This window comes from Neltuma alba, unplaced genomic scaffold (assembly GCF_004799145.2).
Source record: "Neltuma alba isolate B1F8T4 unplaced genomic scaffold, ASM479914v2 tig00013947_pilon, whole genome shotgun sequence".
Taxonomy (NCBI): domain Eukaryota; kingdom Viridiplantae; phylum Streptophyta; class Magnoliopsida; order Fabales; family Fabaceae; genus Neltuma; species Neltuma alba.
The window spans coordinates 9,630-34,050 of NW_021637968.1; the positions used below are offsets into that span (position 1 = coordinate 9,630).

Here is a 24,421-nt window from a genome sequence, read left to right on the forward strand (position 1 = left end):
ATTTTAAAAGTTGATTAAAACTTTCACAATCTTAATCCGTGGGCGTGCAATCCTCTTTGGGGTCTTTTCTAAAGTCAGTCGTGGGAGATGGAGTTGGGGCACTGGGTGGAAGGGACTAAGTCATGTCCAAACGAAGAAAAAGTCAGTCGCCGGAGACTTGGAGTAGGGGTTGAGACCTCCAGTCTTCTGATCTGATGCGTCCCCGGGCACTGGGTGGAAGAAAACCTGATTAATGGAGTCCGATAAGACAGACTTATTGGCCTGACTTGGGTTTAAGCTTGTCCCACACGCTGCAATAAATCTCACAACCAGAAGAACACACTTTTCTTATCTCGGTGGGTCCGAGACTGAGGCTGAGCGAAACAAGAAATTTGTGGTTCCTGAAGGAGATCGAAGGGGAACACGCAGCATGCAAGACCAAGAAGCCAAGAACGGTGACCTGGGAGTGGGGGGGAGGGAGAATCAAAGGGGCCGACAATACCTAGCTATTTGAACGGGAATTATATTGGTTTCAGTGGTCATTTCTTTCAAGACAGTTATAATTCACTTATTATAATATTACTTAATCTGCTTCTAAATAATAAATACATATATATAACGAGATATTTCGTTTGATATCCATCTTGCAAATTTTTTTTAAAATACTCTGTTAACGCATTTTTTTCATGTACCATGATACATATTTTCAGTATACATTATAAGCCACAAATTGTAGAATATAGACTGAAGCCAACTTGCATGGCACATATATTTATGTCCGCATTTTGGTCCGGTTAGCTTTTGTTTTGCTAACGATTTGTTGCTGTTTTGCAAAATTTGCATGGCATATATGTTCACAATGGCTTAATTTTCCACACAAGCGTAAGAATGAGAATGTAAGACGAGCACTAATTTGAGAGGTCCTTAATTATTAGCATTAAACGTACATTAGGAAAACCGCGTGATAAGGTTACCTTGGCACAATGCGTGGAAAATTAGCCAATTGGGAGATTTAATATTCACCGTACATAATTCTCAAGGCTTAATTTGAAAAAGGTTTCATCTATCATTATACATATATTTTATGCTGTTTTTTCCCTTCAATATCTTCATTTTACTTTTTATTAAATGCTATATGTAATTGAAAACAATTATTACAACATTTGTTTATGATTTCTTCGACGTCAACTACAAATATGGCGTTCTTATCAATTAGAGATTGACATCTAAGAAAGATCATCATCAGAAACATTTCTGGCGGCTGTCTAATTAATATTTACTTCCCTTTCAGGGCATGTCCGCAATCCCGTCATGATTTCCCAGCAACATCAGCTAGAGAGAAAAGGAAAGTGAGTAACGTTTACGCCGTGCAGTTCTTTGAATTTTAGTTTATCTTTTAGATATACACCAAGTTTTTTTTGTTCTATTTTGCACCTTGGAATATTATTGTTGAAAGTCATTTGTGTGTGTATATATCATCTTGTTTTGGTGGTTGTACTTGGCAGAGTGGACTCGATGAAGCATTTGAGCTTGCCGGGACATTTGCAAAAGGGTTTTCCATTGGGCAGGTTCTAGCGCAATTGTTCTAATCCCTGCTCTGTCCAATTTTCCTCGACAACGCACGCGGATGGTTTGTTTTAGTGCTGTCTTGTGTTGTGTTCGTGAATAAAAACCATGTTTGTTGCTGGATTCGTTTCTATCTTCTAGCTGACACCTCCACCATATAGTACTTGTTAATTCATTTGAGACCTTATCTATTATCAACTTCTTAATAATTTAATTCCAGGCGAAAATGAAGAACATCGGTCGGAAAATTTGGGAAGTGATGTCTTGGATATCGGCTATACTGGGTGTAATCGTCACCATACGAGATTTAGCAAATGGCGGATGAGGTGGCGGAGAAGATGACGGAAGAGATGACGACGACGGAGGAGATGACGAAAATGACAATGCTGCTGCCGGTGCTAATGATGATTCCAGACTTTCCTAATTCTCCTCATGTATAAGAGTGATTAATTTGCAGTTTTAATCTGCTGCCATGTCAATTGCTTCATAAAAGTCCAGCTAGCTTCCTTTGTTCATGAATGAGACTGTAATATTGAAAGGGCCTATGCGGTTTAATATTAACCGCTCTATATGACTCTAATAGATAAATTAATATCATCGGTTATTATTTATCAGTCCTATTTCTTAAAATATCTATATTTATTCACGAAGTCCATTGACGATTAATAGACTGACTCAGGCATTGTTTACTGTTTGGGGCCCCCAGCCTATCCTAATTAAGTAAATATTCACCAAAAAAATATTATTACCGTGACAGCATGCACACGAGTTCAAGATACCCAGTCAAATTACCTATATATAGATAATTATTTCATCAGAAAATTTTTCATATAGGGTTAATGTAATTTTTTATCTTTCAAATTTTTTCTTATTTTGATTTTAGTCCCTCATGTTTTAAATAATAAGTTTTAGTCTATTTATGAATAAAATAGTTCAGGTTTTTATTGAATTATAAGGACCAGTGTTTTGAATGAAAAGAAACTTTAATGAACAAAATTTATAGTTTGAAATTTGAGAGACCAAAGTTATATTAACCTATTGACATATTACTGTAGATCTCTTAAAGTTATATTATAAGCTGCATCTCACTAATTTTTGGGTTCTAGAATATAGAGTGAAGCCAACTTGCATGTTGCATGGTATATCCATACATACATGTGTGTGTGTCTGTGTGTGTCTATGTACGTACGTAGATAAACTGTTGATGTGAATTAAAATCCCTTAGTTCGAAGAAGGTAATAGGGAGATAAGAAAGGCTGGAAAAAGCATTATAAGCCTGACTTATTGAGGTCAATGGGGAAAAATGGGGGCGGCAAGAGTCAATTTCTTGGTCGGCCACTGAAACATGTGGGCCACTCAGTTCACGAATAACGCTATAAAAGAAATTAATCTGCAAGCATAACATGAAACGAGGGAGGAATTGGAGAGGAGAGGATCAATTCAATATGATGGAGGGCACAAAGAAGGCTGCAAAAGCTGTGTCAAAGTCTGGTCAACCTCAACAAGTACGTGAATCCATCGACACTTAAGAATCAAATATTGTACTTGGTATTAGTATTTGATTTTTTTTTCGTAAGCAGAAACCAAACCCTTATTATTATATCATCGTTTTTGTCCCCCCCCCCTCCAGGAAAATCATTCCCGATCCGATCAATCCAGTCCAAGTACTCCAAAGGTGCATTATTATTTGATTGGTGTTTTTGATTACACACACACACACACACACACACCTGTTCGTGCGTATTCTGAATATTGATTTCGTAATCGTGGAGACTAAAGAGTAAAGGAACGTTTAATTCTACTTAAAAGACTACTCCCTATTACATTTACAAAGCGAAGGCAATATTTTTTATCTTATATTTTCCTTTTTTTGCGTGTGTGTTCTTACCTAGACCTTAACATTAATTTACAATATACAACATTTCTATGATACTTATCGTATAGTGTTTGTGCATGTATGTACGTATACACATTCTTCCCCTGACCTTGACATTTAATATTTTCTCACAAAGACTTGGCATTCCTTTCAATCCAGTCCGAGTAGTCCCTGGGAATATTTGGCTTTGGAAATCATATGATTTTTTGTAATTAAAATTAGCATCCAATTTGCTGGGTTTGTTTGTTTTCAGAAAAAGGCTTCTGATAAATCCGGTGGGAGTCGCAAAGCGAGACGGAAAGTGAGTAAATCTTTCTTTGCGTTTTCTTTTCGTGGGGATTTTGATCTTGATCTAGTTTATAAGATAGTACTACTTCCGGTCCTAATTATAAGATCTCGTTTACAGTTTATAAATAAGGTCTTATAAATAGGATCGGAGGTATAAATAAGGTCTTATAAATAAGACCAGAGGTAATAGTTGTTAATCCATTTGGGACCTTATTTAACTACCAACTTAACTCCAGGCGAAATTGAAAAAGATAGGTCGGAAAATTTGGCAAGCGATGTCTTGGATATCGACTATACTGGGTATAGCCTGTGCCGTACAAGAGTTAGCAGATAATGCAGGAGGAGGATATGACGGAGGAGGCGGCGGGGAAGATTACGAAGAAGATGCATGACCAAGACGACAATGCTGCCACCTATGCTTATTAATGATCACCCCTAGCTGACGTTCCTAATTCTCACGATAATACAGTCCGGTCCTTAATTATAGGTCCCACAAATAAACACTGTGATTTGCAGTTTTAATTATATTTCAGTCATTATAATGAAAGTCTAGTTTCCTTTGTTTTCGAATGATCTCATTACGGGTCTGTGTCTGCCTTCGTACGTGCTCCTCACCTGGGGACTGTGTCTGTGTGCATGTAATATGGAAAAGGGCCTGTGTGGTTTAATTACTATTCCATAAGTTTAAACTTTATTTCTTGCTGTTTGCTCTTGATGACTTCTCTCATTCATGTCCGCTGTGCATTAATATTATTGCCTAACTCTAATTTAACTTGGACAAATATTACTATGGTTCAAAGTTTTTTTAATATCTTTGACTTGTTGAGCAATAAATTTATTGTTTGATGATGATGGAGATGCTCTGTGGTCCAACCTTAAGAACCTACTCTATCTCTCTGTTTCATGAAAGAATTTCATAAAAAAAATTGAAATTACTAAATATTCTTCCGATTCTAAATATAAAACATATTTTGTACGAATTTTAATCTAACTGATGAGATATAAAAGTTTGCAAATCAGCGGTCAATTATTTGTAAATATCTGTTCAAGAATAATTATCTGTAAACCTATTTCGTACGTGCGTTAATGAGATTGTGTTTCTTGTGGCCCCCGGGGGGGGGAAGAGGTCGTGTTAATAAAAATCATGCGATGAGGAGTTTGACTAGTCCAACCATTAATTATTAACGATATATACCTATCTTAAGTGGTTTGGAGCGGATTCAACTGGTTGCTATCCTCACACATTCTTTAGCCCTTCAATTTTGTCCCATGTCCCGACTATGGATCAGTTCTTAATTTAACCAAGTTACATATGGCCCTACTTAAATTCCCAACCACACCGGAAGATTACTAATAATTATACTAAGTTACATATAAAAATTTAAAAGTTGATTATAATTTCTTGAATATAATGTCAATAATTTGTGGGCATGCAATCCTCTTTTAATAATTACAACTTTAAATTCAAAGGTAAAATTTTCTAAAACATCTACTAATTAAAAAAGGTTATTATAAACTCAAGGGGTGGTCAGAAGAGCGAGTCGTGGGAGACTCGGAGTAATCCAGATCCGCTAGTCTTCGTGTTTGTCATCTAGGTAAAAAACAAATCTCACAAGACTGACTTTTCTTGGCCATGGCCTTAGTGGGGTTGGAGCTTATTCCACACGCTGCTGAAACAATTATCTCACAATCATCAGAGCATACTTTTCTTGGGTTAGAGTCTGAGCGAAACAAGAAATTTGTGGCTCCTGAAATACATCGAAGCGGAACACGCAACATGCAAGAGCAAAAGAAGCCAAGAATCGTGGCGTGAGAGTGGGAGGAGAATGAAGAAAAAGGGATAATATTGACTGCAAACGAAGTTTTATAACTAGGACCGGATGTATTACTATCTCTGATACTTAATATAAAAGCTAATTGATTAATTTAAGTATATTAATAAGTAGACGTTCTTCCCACAATACTCTTGCTTGCTAATAATATGTATTAGATAAAATTATCATTTTATGAAACTTCTAATATGTGCAACTATATATTATTAGGAATATTTTGAAAAAATAAATGAATAAATAGAAGAAACAAAACAGATTTGAGTCTTATATTTAGGACCGAATTGAATGTATCGAAGGTAATATTATTGGTTATTTGTCAGTCCTGTTTTAAGAAACGGTACACTACCTGTAAAATATATAGATTTATCCTAATTGAATGAACATGTCTTGCTTTTCACCCTAAAAATATAATTACTATGACAGCATGCATATGAGTTCAAGATATCCAGTCAAACCTAAATCTGTATAACCGGTTTGGATCCAATCTGCGAAATTGTAATATTATCGGATAATTTTCGTAGGTTTTTTTCACTGGACTTGTTTATTTGATATGCGTCAATAATATCATTATCGTCTGTTTCTTTTTTAATATTAATATCATTAAATTCCAGTTAATTTGATTTTCAACCCTAAAGATTGTTTATATATATCGGAACCTTCCGGTACGCGCATATAATCTCCTCATGAGATTAGTCAAGTCAGAACGTTTTTGGAGTTCACTGTCAGTCTGCATGATAATTTTAAATTAAATTAGTTAAGGCCTTGATTAATTAAACCCTCCTTTTTTTTTTTTGGGAAAACGATAGCCAGACACCTAAATAGAGTTTTAGTGTACAAAAAGTCAAGTGAAACCATATAATTAATTCTATTCCAGCTGGATATATAATTTTGCAAGCAAGAATTGAACATTGAGCAATAAAACATTTGGAATATAATATTTTTGCCTACTGTTATTACTTTGTGAAACTTTGTCTCGATATGCATTATTAATATGTTCCTTCCATATCCTCTAATTCTAAATATAAGAATTAAATAATGGACTCGGACACTTGTTTAAGCAAGAGTTGAATTTATTACCAGTAGACTTGGACAACAAGTGGTTAATAAATTAAAGGAAAATTAATCTTTTAGTCCTTGTACTTTTAACTTAATTGTGACTCAATCTCTCAAACTTGACTCGTTATGACTCAGTCCCTGTAGTTTTTAAATTGTGATGACTGGGTCCTTGAAATAGCTAAAACTGGGTGAGTCCCTGAAAACTCGTCCACGTGGCAGAATAAAAGCTGAGATGGCATCTTAATAAGCCACATCAGATTCTTAACTGGAAAACGAGGGAGGGAGAGAGGGAGGCGCGTTGAAGAGGAGGTCGTCTTCTTCCCTTAAACCAGAGCACGCCGATACTGATCTCAAATAAAAATTCATCACTGTCGTCTTCACTGGGCTGCAGAGGCTGAGCTACTATTCTTCTCCTTATTATCATAAAAATTAACAACAAAATCTATCTATATAATATTTAAATGGAGGTGCGAAACTTACCCTCCACGTTTGTGGAATCAGTCAGCCACATCATGTGTTTACTCAAGGATATGCCTCTCATATATTGCATACATTGCTGCCCAAAGAGTTTTTATTTGTTGGAAAATTACCAACACTAAACCAAACGCATTTGTCATAAATAACCCAAGTTACCTTCAACGAGTCTCTCTGTCTCTCTGCTTCTGTTGGCATCCAACTCTAGAAGCAGTCCCGGCGTCTCCTCTCTCCTCACGTTGTCACACCTTGGTCAGAGGAGAAGAATACACCAGAGAATGATCCTCCCTCAGTGAAGACGAAAGTGATGAACTTTTATTTCAGACCAGTATCGGCGTGCTCTGGTTCAAGGGAAGAAGACGACCTCCTCTTCAACGCGTCTCCCTCCCTGCCTCCCTCGTTTTCTAGTTGAGAATCGGATGTGCCTTGTTAAGATGCCATCTCAGCTTTTATTCTGCCACGTGGATGAGTTTTCAGGGACTCACCCAGTTTTAGCTATTTCAAGGATCCAGTCATCACAATTTAAAAGCTACAGGGACTGAGTCATAACGAGTTAAACTTGAAGGACTGAGTCACAATTGAGTTAAAAGTATAGGGACTAAAAGATTAATTTTTCCATAAATTAAATATCCAGAACATAGGCCGATCGAATCCGGAGCTTACATGGCCTATAAAACTGTTGGATGTAAAATCCCAGAAGAGAGCAGAAGCAATTTGAAGAAGCTAAGGTTGGGTATGGAAGAGATAAGAAGTGCTGCAAAAGCTGTTTATGCGAACTTGAGCGATGAGGCCAAAAGAGAAACGGTGGATTTGTTCAGGTCAGTGGACAAAAATGGAGACGGCAAGATAAGCCTTCAGGAGTTCCTCACATCCTCCCACAACACCACAGTACTGCTCGGCGGCAATAATCTAACGGCGAATCGCAGGATCTTCGACCTCGTCGATCAAAACGGCGACGGCACGCTGCAGTTTGACGAGTTCTTAACTCTGGTTTACATGCGGGCGAGCCCCAGGCCATGGTGTAATGGCTGCGGCAATTTCATCGCAGGTTTGTTTTTCAGCTGTACGCAGTGTCGTCTGGGGAACAAAGGTGTCTGGGAGATGACTTTTGATCTGTGCATCCCATGTTATCATGGAAGACGATTTGTGCATGAGCATGCTGATTTTGAAGACAACTATTCGCTTCTAGCCAGGATGCAACACTCGCCGTCATCCCCATCCCCATCCCCGGTGCGTTCCTCCTACACAAATATTCTAGACCCCCCCCCTCTCTATACATATATGTGTACTTTAATTTCTTTGATCCTAAGTATAACAATTAGTTGAAGTATTTATTTTTGTTTGCAAATTTATAATTTCTTCTGAATTCTCTTAATTAATTATATATATTAAGGGGTTTTTAATGAATGAACTAGTGGTATTAATGCAACCAATTAAAATGAATACTTTAAGAATACCATCATACATATGTGTGTTGTTTAATAAATAATTAACTTGATTTTTTTTTATTTCAGCGAATTAGCTATGTAATTCTTGTGTATGCGAACCTGAGCAGAGCATTAGTATGGGTGGGTCAAATGAAAAGTAATTGATTTAATCTATGCTACTATTGTCTTTTTGCCTTTCCAGACAATTAGCTCTCCTCAATCAAGTGATGCATCAAATCGAATGAAGGTGAGTACATATATACTTCACTCTTTTTCTTTTTTTTAAATCTCCTAACTTCAATATGCTTCTTTAAATATAGCACTCCAACCAAATCTATTTCACATGTTTGTTAGTTTCTTCTAAATTACTCTTATTGATATTTTTTTAATAATAATCAGGTAAGAGAAGATGAGAGAGAATTAAAACAGATACTTGATTAGGATGTTTTAGGAAAAACACATTATATTAACTAACTTAATTAATATTTTTAATCTATTCAAATTAATTAATTATGTTTTATATTTATGACCAGAGAATTAGTATTAATCAAATAAATATTACCTTGTTCTTTTTTTTAGTGGAATTTTCTTTTAATGACATCATCATAGCACTTCACATAATGTTTTGTTTGGTAACAGTAAGACCAGAGAGCGGCCTACGTATTGGATGAAATTATAGTTTTAATTTTAAATAATACTACCTTTGGTTCTTAATATAGGATCTCATTTGATTTTTATTTTAGTTCTAAATATAAAACCCCAATCTACTTTGACTCTAATATTTATGCATTTTTTTCAAGATAGTCCTTCTAACAATGGTAGTTCTAGCCATTACACTTGATTAACAATGATATTTTAGTAAAGATAACACCTATTTATAACAAATAACTAACTTAACTTCTTTCCTTAATCTCTTCGAATTAGTTAACTAGTTCTTATAATTAAGACCAGAGGTAATATAATAACATCGGCAGTTGTTTTATCAGAATAATTAATAATAAATGTCGAACTGAATCATTGAAAAACAGGAGATATATAATATTTTAATTTGTGGGTAGGAAATATACCAGATATTTAAGGGAATGTTTGTTTCTTATGGATGCTGTCCCTGTTGTTTACTCTTAAAATATCCAAACTAAAAAAATTATCGCTCGTCGTTTCTAAATAACGAATGACTCAGGTTTTTCTTTAAAGTGAAAACTATTTTTTTTTTTTTACTTGCAGACCTACACTACATGGATTAATAGTTTTTTTAAGCTGATTGCAGAACATGCTTCGATCTAATATGATTGTATAGAACATGCCACAACGATGTATTAAAAAGAAGAAATTACATTATTTTTCATTACTTTTTGTTAATTTCATGAGGATTTTAATTTTGTTGATTTGTCAGGAGAAAGTGAAGAAGTCATTTCGGAGATTCGCGGATGTAGTGTCCTTGGCAGCAGATGTTGACCAATTGTCATCCCACATCGCATGATCTGCTGTTTCGGATTCGACTATGGCTCGTTAATTTTAGGGGAAAACTATTTTATAAATATTTATATTTTCTTTAATTTTCACTTTGATATCTATACCTTTTTTTCTTAATTAAATTATTTAATTTTATTTTTTAAAGTATTATTAGCTCTTAGATAGGAAGATAACAATGCTAGCATGGCAAAATTACAAGAACTACCAGCATTAACAAAACAAAATTAAAGAATTTAAAATTGAGAGAGAAAAAAAGAAGAGGTGCCGGTTGAAAATTTATTATGAGAAATTATGGGCATTTGCAAAAAGATTTTCTTAATTTTATACTGTAAGAAAGATTAGTTGTTTGTTTGTCTGCATAATTCTTCGTGACAATTTTGAGCAGGTCCCCGCGATTTAAAAATTAATAAAGCCATTACTTCTAACTTTGCATATTTAATTTGTAAACATTTAATTATTCATGTGTCACCATCTTTTTGTTGATTCATTAATCCAAACGAAATTCCAAAAACCACCTCACAAGCTTAAAGGTATGGTAGCCAGAAGTTTCAAGTTCAATCCTGCAGATTATTTGCGTACAGAAAAATTGTCATTATTATCATGAATAAAAATTTGCTCAAGTGCTAAGAAAATTTTGAAAGTCTTATGAGCTTTAATTGCCTTCAAATTGTTTTTAAAAAGTATTTTCACAGAAATTAAAATAAATTTTTTTATGCATACTATAAAATTATTTTTAAAATTATGATTTAGTTTTCATCTAAATATTGTTTTTAGATTGATGAGTAAAAATTAAAAAGGACTTTCGACTTCGCCGAAATATCCACACAAGCTTACATTTGCATTTAGGATATCGCTATAAAAAAAAGTCATTGCTCGAGCAGAACCCCGAGTGAAAAATCAATTTCACTCATTCTAGCAGCAATTAAGGGGGTGTTTGGGAAACCCAAAACCATAGTTTCAGAAGCACTTTTCCGCAAAACGAGGTAATCTCCTCCACATATTTACTTCGTAATCCGTAAAAACATTTCTGAAACCATGGTTTGGTTTCTATCCAAACACCCCCTAAATCAAAGAAGGGAAAGATTGGAAGCTACGGCCCCCTAATGTCATACTTGATAATCGATATCTTATGGACAACATTTTTTCTGTTTTTGTTTTGTTTTTAATTTTTGCTAGTTCTTTCTGTTTTTTTACCCCTCCTTCTGCAAAAATTTTCCCTCGTTCCGGCGGTACTGTGTCAGATGATCCGTTTGTAAAGTTGAATGCTTTCTTGTCTGTTGCCGAGTATCTCAGTGTTTCTCGCTTTCTCTCTGTTTTTTTAATCAAGTGAATATCCCATTGTTTGGTCGTTTTAGTTTCTCCGTTATCCTTTTGCCACTGGCATCCTGTCACTCTGTGACCGAGTGGCGGGAACGTGACACTGGAGTTCTGTTTTCAGAGCCCAGTCTCTGTAAACACTCTCAAACCCTAGTCTTTACTCGTTTAGTAGGAAATATTGCTGTCATATTTGGGGAGAAATCAAAACGTTCATTAAGCATTCCGCAATGTACCGGCTAGCAACCAGAAGCATAGTCGTTTCATCACCTCGTTGGCGTTCCCTTGCCCTCTTCCTTCGCTCTCCAGCACCCAGATACTGTTCATTCGTCCCTTCACGGGTCCTCCTGTAATGTCCCTCTTTCGCTCTTGTTCCTGAACTTGTTCATAGGTTACATTTGATTTGTATGTGCATTTGGTTCTGCTTCATTTTGTGGGAACTCCTAAGGAGCTCTTTAGTTTTGCCGTTCTTTCCTACTTGGAAAAAAAAATGGTACAGTTAATTGTTTCTTGCTCAGGCAGGGCCAGCAATATATCTTTTATCTCTAGGAACAACTCGGCGGAGCATTTGTGCTTCTTATCTGTCATTTTGGATACAACTACTAATAGCATTGCTGGGCCTAAATAGAGATGGCGCCTTTTTGTCTTTTTAATACTTGAACCGTCGGTTTTGGTTGAAGAGTATCAGGTTTCTCTCACCGATGATTCTAATTTGTCATTTTGTCTGGGAGAATGTTTTATCATACGTTTTGAATTTAGTCGACAGGAGGAGGGGGAGAGGGAAAGTTGATGGGTGCATGCGCGTATTTTGAATCTGAAGGTTGCAAGTAAAATCTCATGTTATTTAAATCACACTCCCCCCCCCCCCCGGGGCCGGGGGGAAGTATTAAAATCATACTTTACTTTTAGGTGTGTATGAAGTGTGATAAAAAATAAGTTCTTTGATGAGCAATGCTATGCATGCATGGTGGATGAAAACCTGATAAAAGCACCTTAAAACCACAAGCATGTTTTGCAATCTGATGATAACCTAAGATAATATGGGGGTTGAAGTTGCTGTTCGTAAAACAAAGAAACTAAAAAAGGAACACCGAGATTTCAAACAAAGAACAAAGCTGCCCACTCCCTCTTCACATCTTCCATCAAAAAGGCCTTTATTATAACAACAAGATTCTCTCTCTTTACCCAGGCAAAAAATTTCTCGCTTTCTTTTAGGAGGCTGTCTTATCCTCCTTTCATGAAGTTCTCTTTCTTTGTCAGAACGTTTCTTTTTCTGTGAAATAATAAAAGAATGAGCTTAAACAAGGTTTTGAATTTGAGTTTTATGGATAAAAAAGTCATGTTGGAAGAGTTTCCCTTATCTGGGACTTGATCCCGCTCGAATCAGAATTAGTTGGTTGTACTAGATAGCCAAGTTGAAGTTTGCAATGTCAGCTAGAACCATAATGGTTAAGATCAGTTCATGATATAATTTGATACAGATTGTCTGTTCTACTCTTTCAGCATAGATAAAATATATTACAAAATCATCAATCCAATTGTAAAAATAATGGTCCTATTTGTCAGTGTTGGTTGATTGAATAGTTTCATAGCGCGGCAAAAACTTAATAATGGAAGTTTAATGTTTTACCTTGTATATTACTTTTTTTTGGCATAGCATCTAAATTGCGGAAATTTTTGAACAGAAGAAGTGGACATATTCAGAGGATATCTTGTTTCAAAGATGGGAAGATTTTGAGGGGAAGCAGTAGAGCAGCCAAGAAACATAAATCTCCAAATAATAATTTAGATGATAAAGATCTTTCTAACATATTTTGGTGGAAGGAGGTGCCAATCATTTCCATGTTTAGTTAAATCTCGAGATTATGCATAATTGTTTAAATTATATTATTTTTAGTGAGATATTGAATTGAAAGCTATCTTCCATGTCCTTTTTGTTCCCGTCCCAAAACTATGGCAGAAGATGCAGATGTGCAGAAAGCCTTCGACTACTCAGCTGGTTAAAAGGCTTGAATATTCCAATTTGCTGGGCTTGGACCCCAACTTGAAGAATGGAAGGTCTGAATTTAAAACATTGATGACATTACTTTTTCCTTTTTCTTCAGTCTTTATAACTGTCAGATGAAGACATTGGTAGCTGGGTTTTCTTGTGAGACATGTTTCTGAAACTTTGAATACACAGTTTTTAGGGCTTTACAATGTGCATATGAACCATTGTTTAAGGTCTCTTGATTCACTTGGTTTAATTGTGTTTAGACTTTAGACATTGCATACAGGTTTGACCTCTAATATGATATAGTGTTATGGCCATATAATTAATGATCATCTAAGTGCTTAATTGTCATATGAATAAGAATAACAGATGAGAGGAGTGAGTTAGGAAATTATTAGGCTCGAGGCTCTAGATGGACCAAAGGATGAGGAAGGCATCTCTGTCGGTTAATGGAGATTCTTTTCCTCCAAATCTCTCTCTCTCCTTCTTTCATCCCCCCCTCATGACAAAATCGAATTAGAGCAGCAATGCACCAGCCAGCAAATTGCACATTTTGATGTAGAAAAGGCTATCAAGAACGGAGCAAAAGCTGTCAAATGTAGAACTGGCCGAAGGGATGCCAAAACGGATGACTCAGTCAAATCAGTCAACAGAATCAAATGGAAAGGGCATCAGGCATTAAAGAATGGGAAAAGATTCTTTCCCACCTGACCCTTCTGCAAAGGAATTTCTGAAATTCAGCTGCGAGGAAGTTCTTGGCCGGATTTTGAATGGGGAGGTATATACCCCAGCGAGCAAAAGGAGTTTGGGATCAGTACATAAAAATCTGGGTCAAGAATTGATGCAGCTAAGACAAAATGGAAGCATTGAAGAGTATCAAGGAGTTTCGCAAAGTAAAGATATCTGAAGATCTATTGACTGATTTTTTTACAGCTTAATCAAAGGAAGATATAACTAGAAATGTAAGACTGACCGGGCAAGAGCATTATTGGACACTCTGAGGGGTTTCATTACCTGCATGTGCTACGGATAATTTCATTGTATATTTAGTCTTCAAGACTTCAACTAAAGGAAAAGCTGACTCTCAGCTCTTTATCAGTTTAAGCCAACGCTTAGGCACCCATGTAAACTGTTTATTGTTCTGGGGAATATTGAAAAATATTTCTTACTCTCTAATTCTAGCAATGCTATTATTATTGTTAACTTGATGCAAATAGAAATTGTCTTGCATGCAGTCTTAAAGAAGGAACTCTCAACTGGGAGATGTTGCAGTTCAAATCCAAATTTCCACGTGAAGTTTTGCTCTGCAGAGTATGTTGTGTTTATCCCTTTTTTTTTTTGGCCGGGGGGGGGGGGATTGTGATCAGGCATTGGTAGAACAGTTTCCTTGTCTAAATAAAGCCTCGTTTGGTACTCAGATATGATTTCTGTGTCTAACTTAAATGTTGTGCATTTTTTCCTGGTAATTTGTCGCCAATTTTTCAATTTTTGCTCAGGTTGGAGACTTTTATGAATCTATTGGAATAGATGCTTGTATTCTTGTTGAATATGCTGGTTTAAACCCTTTTGGTGGTATGCGGTCAGATAGTATTCCAAAGGCTGGTTGTCCTGTTGTGGTAATGGCCTTTTGCTCTTGTGCATGTCACTTGTTTTTGAGATTTTAATGTTTTTTATTGATGGTCTGATTGGTTACCTTTATGCTGAAGACGATGGATAGGTTTAATTGACCTTTTTTTTTTTTTAAAAGATGCTGGAGATGGGGATAATAATCATATTAAAGAAAGGAAAAACAGAAATTATTCCAAAAAGGAAAAGTTGAAAAAAAGAAAAAGAAAGAAACTAAAGCAGATCAATACAATGTCTGAAAACATGTGACAAAAATGTCCAATCTTTCTGCCTATCGGACAGAGACACACTTTTAAGTCTTTCAATTTTTCACCCTGCAAACTTTGAAATTGATGTAGAATTGAGGAACATACTCGATTTTCACCAAAGACCCAACAAAGTTTTTTCCATAATGAAATCACCACTTAATTGTGTAAAAATAAAGGAGCAATGGATTCCATTGAACCCTTTTCTTTTTGGTGGAGATGATGCTGCTTTTGTGCTTTGAAAATGCTATCAAAGAAATTGGTTCACTTGTTCCTGCTCCTTTAGACAGGGTCTGAAGTTATTATTTTATCTTTGCCTTTTCTATTTTCTTTCTGTATCTTTTTTAATTTGTACTATTGATAGTTAATGAGGATAGCATAATATATAAAATCGGATAAACATTGCTCTGTGCAGGCAGCAATGATTCTTTTTTTTTGGTTAATATATATTTTTTAAATATTTACCATTGTTAGTAAGTGAGAATATTATTGTATATCAACAAGGGCAAATACTTCTCTCTGTGTGCAACAGTGATTATTTATTATAATTGGTTTATTTTATATTTAAGCATGTCTTTGCTTGCAGAATCTTCGACAGACTTTGGATGATCTGACTCGTAACGGGTTTTCAGTGGTGCGTCTATGACTTGTATAACTCTATAGTATCCCATGCCAAGACACATATCATCTTTTGTTGCCCATGGCATCCGTTAGGATGAAGCATGAGGATGCTAAGCTTCTATTTATGCATAAATGCTGAATTATCTTGTAATGCTTTTCCACTAATTTTATTTTATATGATTTTTGTTGAATGCCTGCATTTTGGTCATTACAGTGCATAGTGGAGGAGGTTCAGGGTCCAACTCAAGCACGATCTAGGAAAGGTCGCTTTATATCTGGGTAATTGAAAATTTTTACGTTGCCTGAAAGCTGGTAGTTTTTCCTTTTCTATCTTTTCTTATTTCGTTTCATTGACAGAGCTTTCTTTGATTAAACACCAGGAAGACAAATATCTTTCTGGCTAATGTTTTTATATTCTTTCCGGCACATCTACTTCTGTATAGATATTCATTTAGCTGTATTTGGCAATGCTTATATCGCATTAAGGTGGTATGCAGGTAGCAGTGGAGGGGAATGAATGATACCTGGCTGAAATATTTTATATGATGATTTGTTTTGGATTTTTAACGTTTGTTATCCTAAAATCCAATGCTTGTCGAAGTTGTCTTAGCTTGTTGATTCAAATTTCAGGCATGCTCATCCGGGAAATCCATATGTGTATGGACTTGTTGGAGTTGATCATGATCTTGACTTTCCAGAACCAATGCCTGTTGTTGGTATGTAACTTAGTTTTTTTTTCTTTTTGTCGTCAATATTAGCCAAATTGTCTGTTGCATACTATCTTTATGATCTTTTGAGATTGTATTCAGTGTGAATAGCTGCTTAGCGTGCTTTAACATATTGCTGTTTATCTTTACTTTCTGGGATTCTGGTTATCTTGAATTCTAATTTCTTCACTGAGAAATTAATATTTTTCATTAATTTTAATGATAAAGTGATATCCTCTTGGTTACTGTAATAATTTCTCAACAGCTCTGCTTATGAGCTGTTCGACTCTCATTTAAACTTTCTGCATGCAGACTCACAATTCTTCTTTGATATTGCTGTTTTTGACCACTTTGGAAGGTTTCATTCTGATGATACTTGGTTGTTTTAGGGATATCTCGTTCTGCAAGGGGTTATTGCATAAATTTTGTGCTTGAGACCATGAAGACGTATTCTTCAGAAGATGGTTTGACAGAAGAAGCTGTAGTTACAAAGCTTCGCACTTGTCAATACCATCATTTATTTCTGCACACATCTTTGAGGAAAAACTCTTCAGGTCTGCCCTCTTTCTTATGTCTTCATCATTTCATTTGAAGGCAAAATTATGGGAAATCATAGATACAATGCCGTGGCAAAATCCACTATTGTTCCATATGACTTGACATATCGGGAGGCCTCTCAGTTCGCTTTTATTTTATTTAAAAGTTATAATATCATTGAAAAGGTTTTCTGATGAAAATGGAAGTTGCAACTGGAATGGGAACATACTAAGAGGCTATAGATGGTTGCTATAGCTGTGGGAAGTTTAAATGCTATAGATATTGGTTTAAAGTAGACTGTTTTTAACCATTTCCTAGAGAAGTAGAAGGCTGATAGATAAATAACTTTTGGGAAGTCTCAAGGTGTTAAAAGTACCTATGTATTTTTTATTAGGATATAGACATAGTGCATCTATTTGTAGAATGGCCCAATTTGTAAGACAGGTAAAGTTGATACTCTCTTGGTCCTAAATATAAGATCCATTTTGTAGTGTAAATTATATGCAAAATGGGTCTTATATTTGGGACCAGAGGAGTATTATTTTTCTATATTCTATCTGCATTATTGTGTCTAGGGGAAAATATGTTCTAGACAGTTATAGACAGTTACAAGTCCTTTTTTTATGCAGTCTTAAAATGTGTAGGTTACAAATATGAGTATTGTCTTTACAGAGACATTCCGCTGGGGGGAATTTGGTGAGGGAGGCCTCCTCTGGGGAGAGTGTAGTTCACGACATTTTGAATGGTTTGATGGCAACCCCATCTCTGACCTTCTGGTTAAGGTTTGGATCTATAAGATGTCTCTTATGACTTGTATTTCTAATGTATGTGTGCATGAATGCAAGTATCGTTTGAAACAATCATTTGTTTCATTTTTGACTGTGTTAGGTGAAGGAGCTTTATGGTCTTGAGGATGAGGTTACATTCAGGAACACTACTGTTTCTTCAGAAAATAGGCCTCGACCTTTAACTCTGGGAACAGCAACGCAAATTGGTCAGTTTAAATTTCAGTGAAAGAATTACTGTTGGGGGATATTTTCTTTGCCCATAATTTCTTGTATTTCATTTTGCAGGTGCCATTCCAACGGAAGGGATACCTTATTTGTTGAAAATACTACTCTCGCCAAATTGTACTGGATTACCTGTGCTGTGAGTTTAAAATTTGTATATTTTCATTATTTAATATCTTTGGAAGTCATTCCAGGTTTATTATGGATCGCCTCTCCTTTTTACTTTCGCGTTGAGTGTTTTGATGACTTGCATTTTCATAAATATGGCAAAACCGTGTTCTTTTTCATTATTAATTTTTTTTATTTTAATTTTGAACTACAAATGACGGCTAGGGAAGTATTGCGCTTAAAGACTTTTATAATGCTTCATTTTGCATCATCCCGTTCGTTCTTATGCAAAATGTTCTACTGTTCTTTTTTTTTTTTTTTGGGGCTCTAAAGAGAGTTTGTAAGTGGAGAAGAGTGAAGAAGAACAATTATGCGCCACCAAACTATCCTGGCTGTTGGACGGGTTTATTTTGTCATGCCGATTAAAGTTGTAAACTTGCAATGGTGCAGATAGTTGTGTAATCATAATTTTCTAGATTTGGTGATTGAGTTTAAATTGCTCGTTGAAGTTCTTTTTACTTCTCTTTGATTCAATCTCTCCTATTTTTAGTAATTAATCCTGAGTCAATTGCAAGTTTCTTTCCGTCTTAATTTCTTTATTGTGGTCCTCAGGTATGTTAGAGATCTTCTGTTGAATCCTCCTGCCTATGAGATTGCATCAACAATTCAAGGTGTGTTGCAATATATTTGATTCTCGTTGGCATCTGCAATATAACTGTCAGTTCTTATTCTGTAAATTTTATCTTGTTTTGTACTGTAACTTAATCCTTTACTAATTCTTGCCCCTATCTTTTTGCAGCAATATGCAAACTCATGAGCAGTGTAACATGTTCAATCCCTGAATTCACCTGTGTTTCATCAGCAAAGGTTGTATTTAGGTTGCTTCTGTGAAGAGTAGATGAACTTCAGACTAAGCTTATTGCATTTAATTTCTCATAATAGCATATGCATCTCACTGATAGATTGGAGAGTGCTTGTACTCTTGTAGAAGATTTTCTGTGTGATTAAGTTTTAATCCTTCTGCAGTGGTGACACGTGAGAATTAAACAACGATTAAATTTGTGGTGAAACCCATATTAGTGCCAGGAAACATGATTTACGGTAACTGAATTTCAACAGGCAGATAAAACTTGTAAGTTCTGATAAAAATTCGAGGTTAAAGCAATGGCATGGGTGCAGAACTTAGGGGCTGAGCTCTTGTGCCTTTCTTCCTTGGTAATATTCTGAATATGATAGCTATAAGAATCCTAGACAACAATAAGCACCAAAAGCTTTTTCTTTTAATTCATAACGCCAAGACTTCTAGATAATTATAAAGTCCTAATACTTTGAAACTCCAAGTTACTTTGGAACGTTAATACTGAATAATTGGTAAATTTCTACAGTTGCTAATGGTGGCATGTGACAATAAGTCAAAACGTACAGATTGATCTAAAACATTTTTACTAGCATTGCAAAATCATTAGCTGATTGCATGCCCTGATTCTATTATGGGGAATCTGGTGATGAAAAGGATGAGATCCATGAGGAGAATAGAATGTAACAAGTGAACACAGCTGTATGGTGTGTGTCTGAAAACCATTCGCTTGCTCATTGTTAATAACAGTATGGAGACTTACGTAGGGGCAGTTTTTCCACACAAGGAAAATGGGGACTGTTGTTTGATATAAAAATCAACACTTTGCTTTGCTTTCGATACAGCAGTGAAAATACTGTGCTCTTTTTCCAATTATTCAAGCAGTCTCGACTCTTGATCTTTCAATATTATTCTGTTCATTATGCTATTGCTCTTGCTCCCCCTTATTTCAACTATTTTACTGTTTTCTACTGCAAGTGTACCTTCACGTGTGATTCTTCCCTTGTTTGTGCAGCTTGTGAAGCTACTTGGACTGAGGGAGGCCAATCATATTGAATTTTGCAGAATAAAGCATGCACTTGATGAAATACTGTTGATGTACAGAACCCCGGAGCTCAATGAGATATTGAAACTTTTGATTGATCCCACATGGGTGGCAACTGGCTTGAAAATTGATTTTGAGACCTTGGTGAGTCACCTAATTTGCATGGGTTACTTTGGCTTCGCCTTAATAAATGGAGAGCAACCATTTAATTTTTCTTCTTTAAGTAGGGAGTAATCAAGCTAAGCCTAGCCGACATGGCAAACGCTAGTTTGTTCAAGCATGTTGAATTAAGATATACTTGGGCTGGGCATGAACCTGAGCTTTTGTCAAGCTAAAATCTATGTCCATGCTTGGCTCCTCTAATGAATGAACTGAGCTTGAGCAATTTTGGATGACATCGTAAATGTGATGACTTCTTAGGCACATAGATTAATTAAGCATGAGAAAGATGGAATCTGATCAATACCATGAAGAGTGGCAATCTATGGCATATGATTGGAATGTGGGAAATTGTTGATTTGTTGAAGGGAAACAATCTTGTGGGGTGTAATTATTTATTGCCGCTGTTTGTTTCCTTCATTTTCTTAATACGGAAAGTATCTTAGGGATGTACTATTGTGTTTTTATCCCCAGCCTTGCTCTATATGCTGTATTTTAGCCAGGGCAGGATAACAAGAATGGATGTCTCACAGTGTCATTTTCCTTTATGAGCAATTAAATTCAAGGCCTATTGCAATAAATACTTCTATCATGCCTTTTTGTTGGCCTCTTTAGGATTGTGTTTGCTTGTAAATGTTTGTAATGTTTTCTATTTTCTAGGTTGCTGGATGTGAAGTGATCTCAGATATGATTGGTGAAACAATCTATCTGGATGGTGAAAATGATCAGAAAATCAATTCCTTTTCTGCCGTTCCTGATGAATTTTTTGAGGATATGGAGTCTTCTTGGAAAAGTCGAGTCAAAAGAAACCACATTGATGATGCATTTATTGAAGTGGAAAGAGCTGCTGAGGCCCTGTCTTTAGCTGTATGTATCTGTAGTTCAACTTGGCCTGTTTTTTGCAAAATGAAAAGGCCTTGATTCTAGATTGTGCATTCTTTTTCCTTCATGTGGATTCTCAAATGCTATGTAATTTATGTTTATGGTTTATTGTGTTTTGTTATTACATGATTTTTTGATAGTTAAGGAAATAGTTGCTTCTGGTGCTTCATAACTTCCGGCCTAAGGTGTATTTATGTGGTGATAGTATTATATAGATAGGGTTTGATGTGTCAGTGACTGTGTCATATTTTCATCATCATCGTCATCAATTTGTACATTTTGGTTTGGCCCCTTCTCTCTCCCTATCTTCTGCCCTCCAAATAGTTCAACAATTGTTATTTTTGTAGATGTTTCATTTGCATTATATTCGGAGGACTTTTTTCTTTCTTTCTTTCTTTTTTTTTTGTCTTTTTTTTTCCCCCGGCTGAAGATAGCACCTGTGCAGGTAGAGGAAGATTTTGTTCCTATAATCTCTAGGATAAAAGCTACTACGGCCCCACTTGGAGGCCCAAAGGGAGAAATATTGTATGCTCGGGAGCATGAAGCAGTTTGGTTTAAGGGCAAGCGCTTTGCTCCAACTGTCTGGGCTGGTAGCCCTGGGGAGGAACAAATTAAACAACTTAAACCGGCTTTAGATTCTAAAGGTAGAAAGGTTGGTGAGGAATGGTTTACCACAATTAAGGTAGAAGCTGCCTTAACTAGGTATGCTTAGGAGAACCATAGTCATTTTCTTTAGTTACTCAAATATTTATCTTTTTTCTGCTAATGATTATAAATGACGAGACGCTTATGTCAATTCAGGTACCATGAATCTGGTGAAAAAGCAAAAGCAAGAGTTTTAGAACTTTTAAGAGGGCTTTCTGCTGAACTTCAATCCAAGATAAACATCCTTGTATTTGCCTCCATGTTGCTTGTTATTGCCAAAGCACTATTCTCTCATGTTAGGTTTGTAAATGTTTATAATTGCTTCTGCTAGAGATATTATATATCTTCTCTTGGTGCACTCGTTTATTTGGCAAGATAAGATGAATTTGATTAACATGACTGTTATTAGATGTCTTCATTTGTAGGATATCATTGCAAATACATGCAAAGAATTTTGATGACAATATTTTGTCTGTGTTCTAGTGTGCTTTTGTTGGAACATGATATTAGGGCTTGAATTTATTTTAAGCTAAAAAGTTTCACTATAGCAGTTTTGCTTAACCAGTTAACTGTGATGGCAGCATTAATGAAGCGCTGTGAATCTTGTAGCAGAGAATCCTTGTTAGGCTGTAGTGTGTCACAGAAATGGTCGACTTCTATGGGAAGACAGTAAATCATACTTTCAATTTAATCATATAACTTCAAATGAAGTTGTGGCGGAAATTTTAACTTGAAAAAAAAAAAAAAAGTCCCTTAAATCAGATTGTGATACATTCTTTTACTTTATTTTGGAACGTGTGTAAAATATCAGATACTGATGCCTATCTTACTGAGTGGATGGATTCTGATTTTGATCATTGATGGCTCACAGTGAAGGAAGAAGAAGGAGATGGGTCTTTCCCACGCTGGCAGAACCCCATGGATTTGAGGTAGTAATTGATGAGTTGTTTAATGGAGAAAATTCCTCAAGACACTGGATGTTCTGTTAGTATTTTCACTTTGGTGTAATGAATGTTCTGTGTTCTCTGCCTCCTATTTGCATGTCTTGTATAGTTGTGTGACTTCCATGATATTTCAAGTCTTAATGGAAAGCTGCATCTTTTGAGGTAACTTGAAACCTAGTGTGCTTCTAAAAACATGCCCGCAACTTGCTTTTACAGCAAATGGTAAAATCTTAACAGCTTCACTGTTGTTTATTTTACTAGGAAGTTAAAAGTCTTATAGCTATAGCTGTAGGACTCTAATAATATGGGATTTGGCAATATTTCTCTAGGGATTGAAATCATAATTGAATCAGTTGCTGGTTGCTTGTGACTATAAAAACTAAAAGAGTACCTACAATGATCCGTAAATCTGAATGTTTTCTTCCTTACGGGCTTAGACCTGAGTCTAGGAATTGAAATTTGCCAAGATAAAGCTGGAGACGCATACCATTTTTTGCAACGCGTTGACACTATTACACCATACTCTGCATTTTTTCAGCCAAAATGCATTTGCGTTTGTTGGTGTCTATGCATGTGCTCCTTTTGGCAGAGGCATGCTCACGCAAATCTCTGATAAACACATAAAAATTAGGAAGTAGGTGAACTTGCTTAGTTGTCATTCAGCATATCTTCTTTCAAGCAAATTGTATATATGGATTTCTTGTAGGTGGATCACTAAAGGGATTTTTATGGATTTGTTGGTTGTGGTGTATAAATATCTATCAGACTTCATTTAATAAAGCATAGAAACTAAACCTCCTTCGTCTGTGATCCAAAATCACAGTTTATTATTGAGAACTTGTTTTAAGTAGCGGTTACACTTTTGTTGCAGAATGCTAAGACGGTGGGTGAAACCAATAGACTGAAGATAGTTGACCTGTTACCATATTGGTTCAACGTAGCAGAAGGAGGTGCTGTGCATAATACTGTTGATATGCAGTCATTGTTTCTCTTGACTGGACCAAATGGTGGTGGTAAATCAAGCTTACTTCGATCAATTTGTGCTGCTTCACTTCTTGGGATATGCGGATTCATGGTTCCTGCAAAGTCAGCCCTGATTCCTCATTTTGATTCTATCATGCTTCACATGAAGTCGTTCGATAGCCCTGCTGATGGGAAAAGTTCATTTCAGGTTTGGAACTGATTCATCCTTTGCATGTATGGAATATTTATATAATTTCAAAGTAATCAATGTAAAGCGTGCTGAGGCTCGGCTTCTGGAAAAGACCATGTGTACTGTGTAACTTACCCCAGCCTACTTATTAAGGCTGACAAACTGCCTGAAACCTGTCACCACTAGACCACATTTAGTGGTTTCAAGCCTTCACGTGCTATAGTTTTAACTGCTGGTGTTGATGACTTTAAAAACCCTCATTTACTGCCATTAATATAGCCAGATTTTCATAGTTCCCTTCAAACGTTGGAAAGTACTGTCTAAATCAAATCCCTAAATAATAGTTGTCATGACAATCTATTCATGGTTATTTGTCTAATTAAAATGCCTATAATGCATGCCCAATTGTTTCAAACCCTTTTTTGTGAATGACATCAACTTAATGCTGGAGAATTGCTGAATTCTCCATCAATTTATAATCAATCATTTTTACCAAACTTACATCTTCTATCTTCAGAATGCGGCGTGACAAAGGCTAGGTCATGGTGGGGTCCTTAGGCTCATCAGACCAGTGCTCTCGTGTCTGTATGAACATTAATAGTGTT

At 35.8% G+C, this 24,421-nt stretch overlaps 3 protein-coding genes across 4 annotated transcripts; all 3 read left to right on the top strand.

The window, feature by feature from the left end:
• The first annotated feature begins 2,981 nt into the window (after nt 1-2,981).
• On the top strand, nt 2,982-4,355 carry LOC114739400 (uncharacterized). Its single transcript, XM_028927461.1, has 4 exons — nt 2,982-3,050; nt 3,176-3,220; nt 3,675-3,722; nt 3,946-4,355. The coding sequence occupies exons 1-4, from the start codon at nt 2,991-2,993 to the stop codon at nt 4,099-4,101; spliced, it is 309 nt and encodes a 102-aa protein (XP_028783294.1). The 5' UTR covers nt 2,982-2,990; the 3' UTR covers nt 4,102-4,355.
• Nucleotides 4,356-7,734: 3,379 nt separating this feature from the next.
• LOC114739399 (uncharacterized) lies at nt 7,735-10,062 on the top strand. Its single transcript, XM_028927460.1, has 3 exons — nt 7,735-8,301; nt 8,701-8,745; nt 9,892-10,062. Exons 1-3 carry the CDS (start codon nt 7,735-7,737, stop codon nt 9,976-9,978), a joined length of 699 nt encoding a protein of 232 aa, XP_028783293.1. The 3' UTR covers nt 9,979-10,062.
• A 1,169-nt stretch (nt 10,063-11,231) lies between these two features.
• On the top strand, nt 11,232-23,906 carry LOC114739397 (DNA mismatch repair protein MSH1, mitochondrial). Of its 2 annotated transcripts, XM_028927458.1 has the most exons (20): nt 11,232-11,634; nt 12,971-13,112; nt 13,246-13,343; nt 14,514-14,589; nt 14,775-14,894; nt 15,736-15,783; nt 15,985-16,049; nt 16,401-16,486; nt 16,867-17,031; nt 17,687-17,796; nt 17,903-18,008; nt 18,088-18,163; nt 18,745-18,803; nt 18,932-18,999; nt 20,004-20,177; nt 20,853-21,059; nt 21,520-21,776; nt 21,876-22,019; nt 22,591-22,648; nt 23,535-23,906. In XM_028927458.1, the coding sequence occupies exons 1-20, from the start codon at nt 11,516-11,518 to the stop codon at nt 23,844-23,846; spliced, it is 2,490 nt and encodes an 829-aa protein (XP_028783291.1). In that variant the 5' UTR covers nt 11,232-11,515; the 3' UTR covers nt 23,847-23,906. The 2 variants fall into 2 exon arrangements, with proteins under 2 accessions (XP_028783291.1, XP_028783292.1); XM_028927459.1 differs by lacking the exon at nt 23,535-23,906 and having other exon boundaries at nt 11,233-11,634; nt 21,876-22,014; nt 22,591-22,634.
• The last annotated feature ends 515 nt before the right edge of the window (nt 23,907-24,421 follow it).

What these genes read in the sequence shown, in the direction of transcription:
- LOC114739400 (XM_028927461.1), top strand. Translation starts at nt 2,991, where the DNA reads ATGATGGAGGGCACAAAGAAGGCTGCAAAAGCTGTGTCAAAGTCTGGT. An exon ending in CCAGTCCAAGTACTCCAAAG is followed by an intron (nt 3,221 to 3,674) that starts GTGCATTATTAT and finishes GTTTGTTTTCAG; the next exon opens with AAAAAGGCTTCTGATAAATC. An exon ending in GTCGCAAAGCGAGACGGAAA is followed by an intron (nt 3,723 to 3,945) that starts GTGAGTAAATCT and finishes ACTTAACTCCAG; the next exon opens with GCGAAATTGAAAAAGATAGG.
- LOC114739399 (XM_028927460.1), top strand. Translation starts at nt 7,735, where the DNA reads ATGGCCTATAAAACTGTTGGATGTAAAATCCCAGAAGAGAGCAGAAGC. An exon ending in CATCCCCATCCCCATCCCCG is followed by an intron (nt 8,302 to 8,700) that starts GTGCGTTCCTCC and finishes TTGCCTTTCCAG; the next exon opens with ACAATTAGCTCTCCTCAATC. An exon ending in ATGCATCAAATCGAATGAAG is followed by an intron (nt 8,746 to 9,891) that starts GTGAGTACATAT and finishes TTGATTTGTCAG; the next exon opens with GAGAAAGTGAAGAAGTCATT.
- LOC114739397 (XM_028927458.1), top strand. Translation starts at nt 11,516, where the DNA reads ATGTACCGGCTAGCAACCAGAAGCATAGTCGTTTCATCACCTCGTTGG. An exon ending in TTTGAGGAAAAACTCTTCAG is followed by an intron (nt 17,032 to 17,686) that starts GTCTGCCCTCTT and finishes TTGTCTTTACAG; the next exon opens with AGACATTCCGCTGGGGGGAA. An exon ending in TGTACTGGATTACCTGTGCT is followed by an intron (nt 18,164 to 18,744) that starts GTGAGTTTAAAA and finishes TGTGGTCCTCAG; the next exon opens with GTATGTTAGAGATCTTCTGT.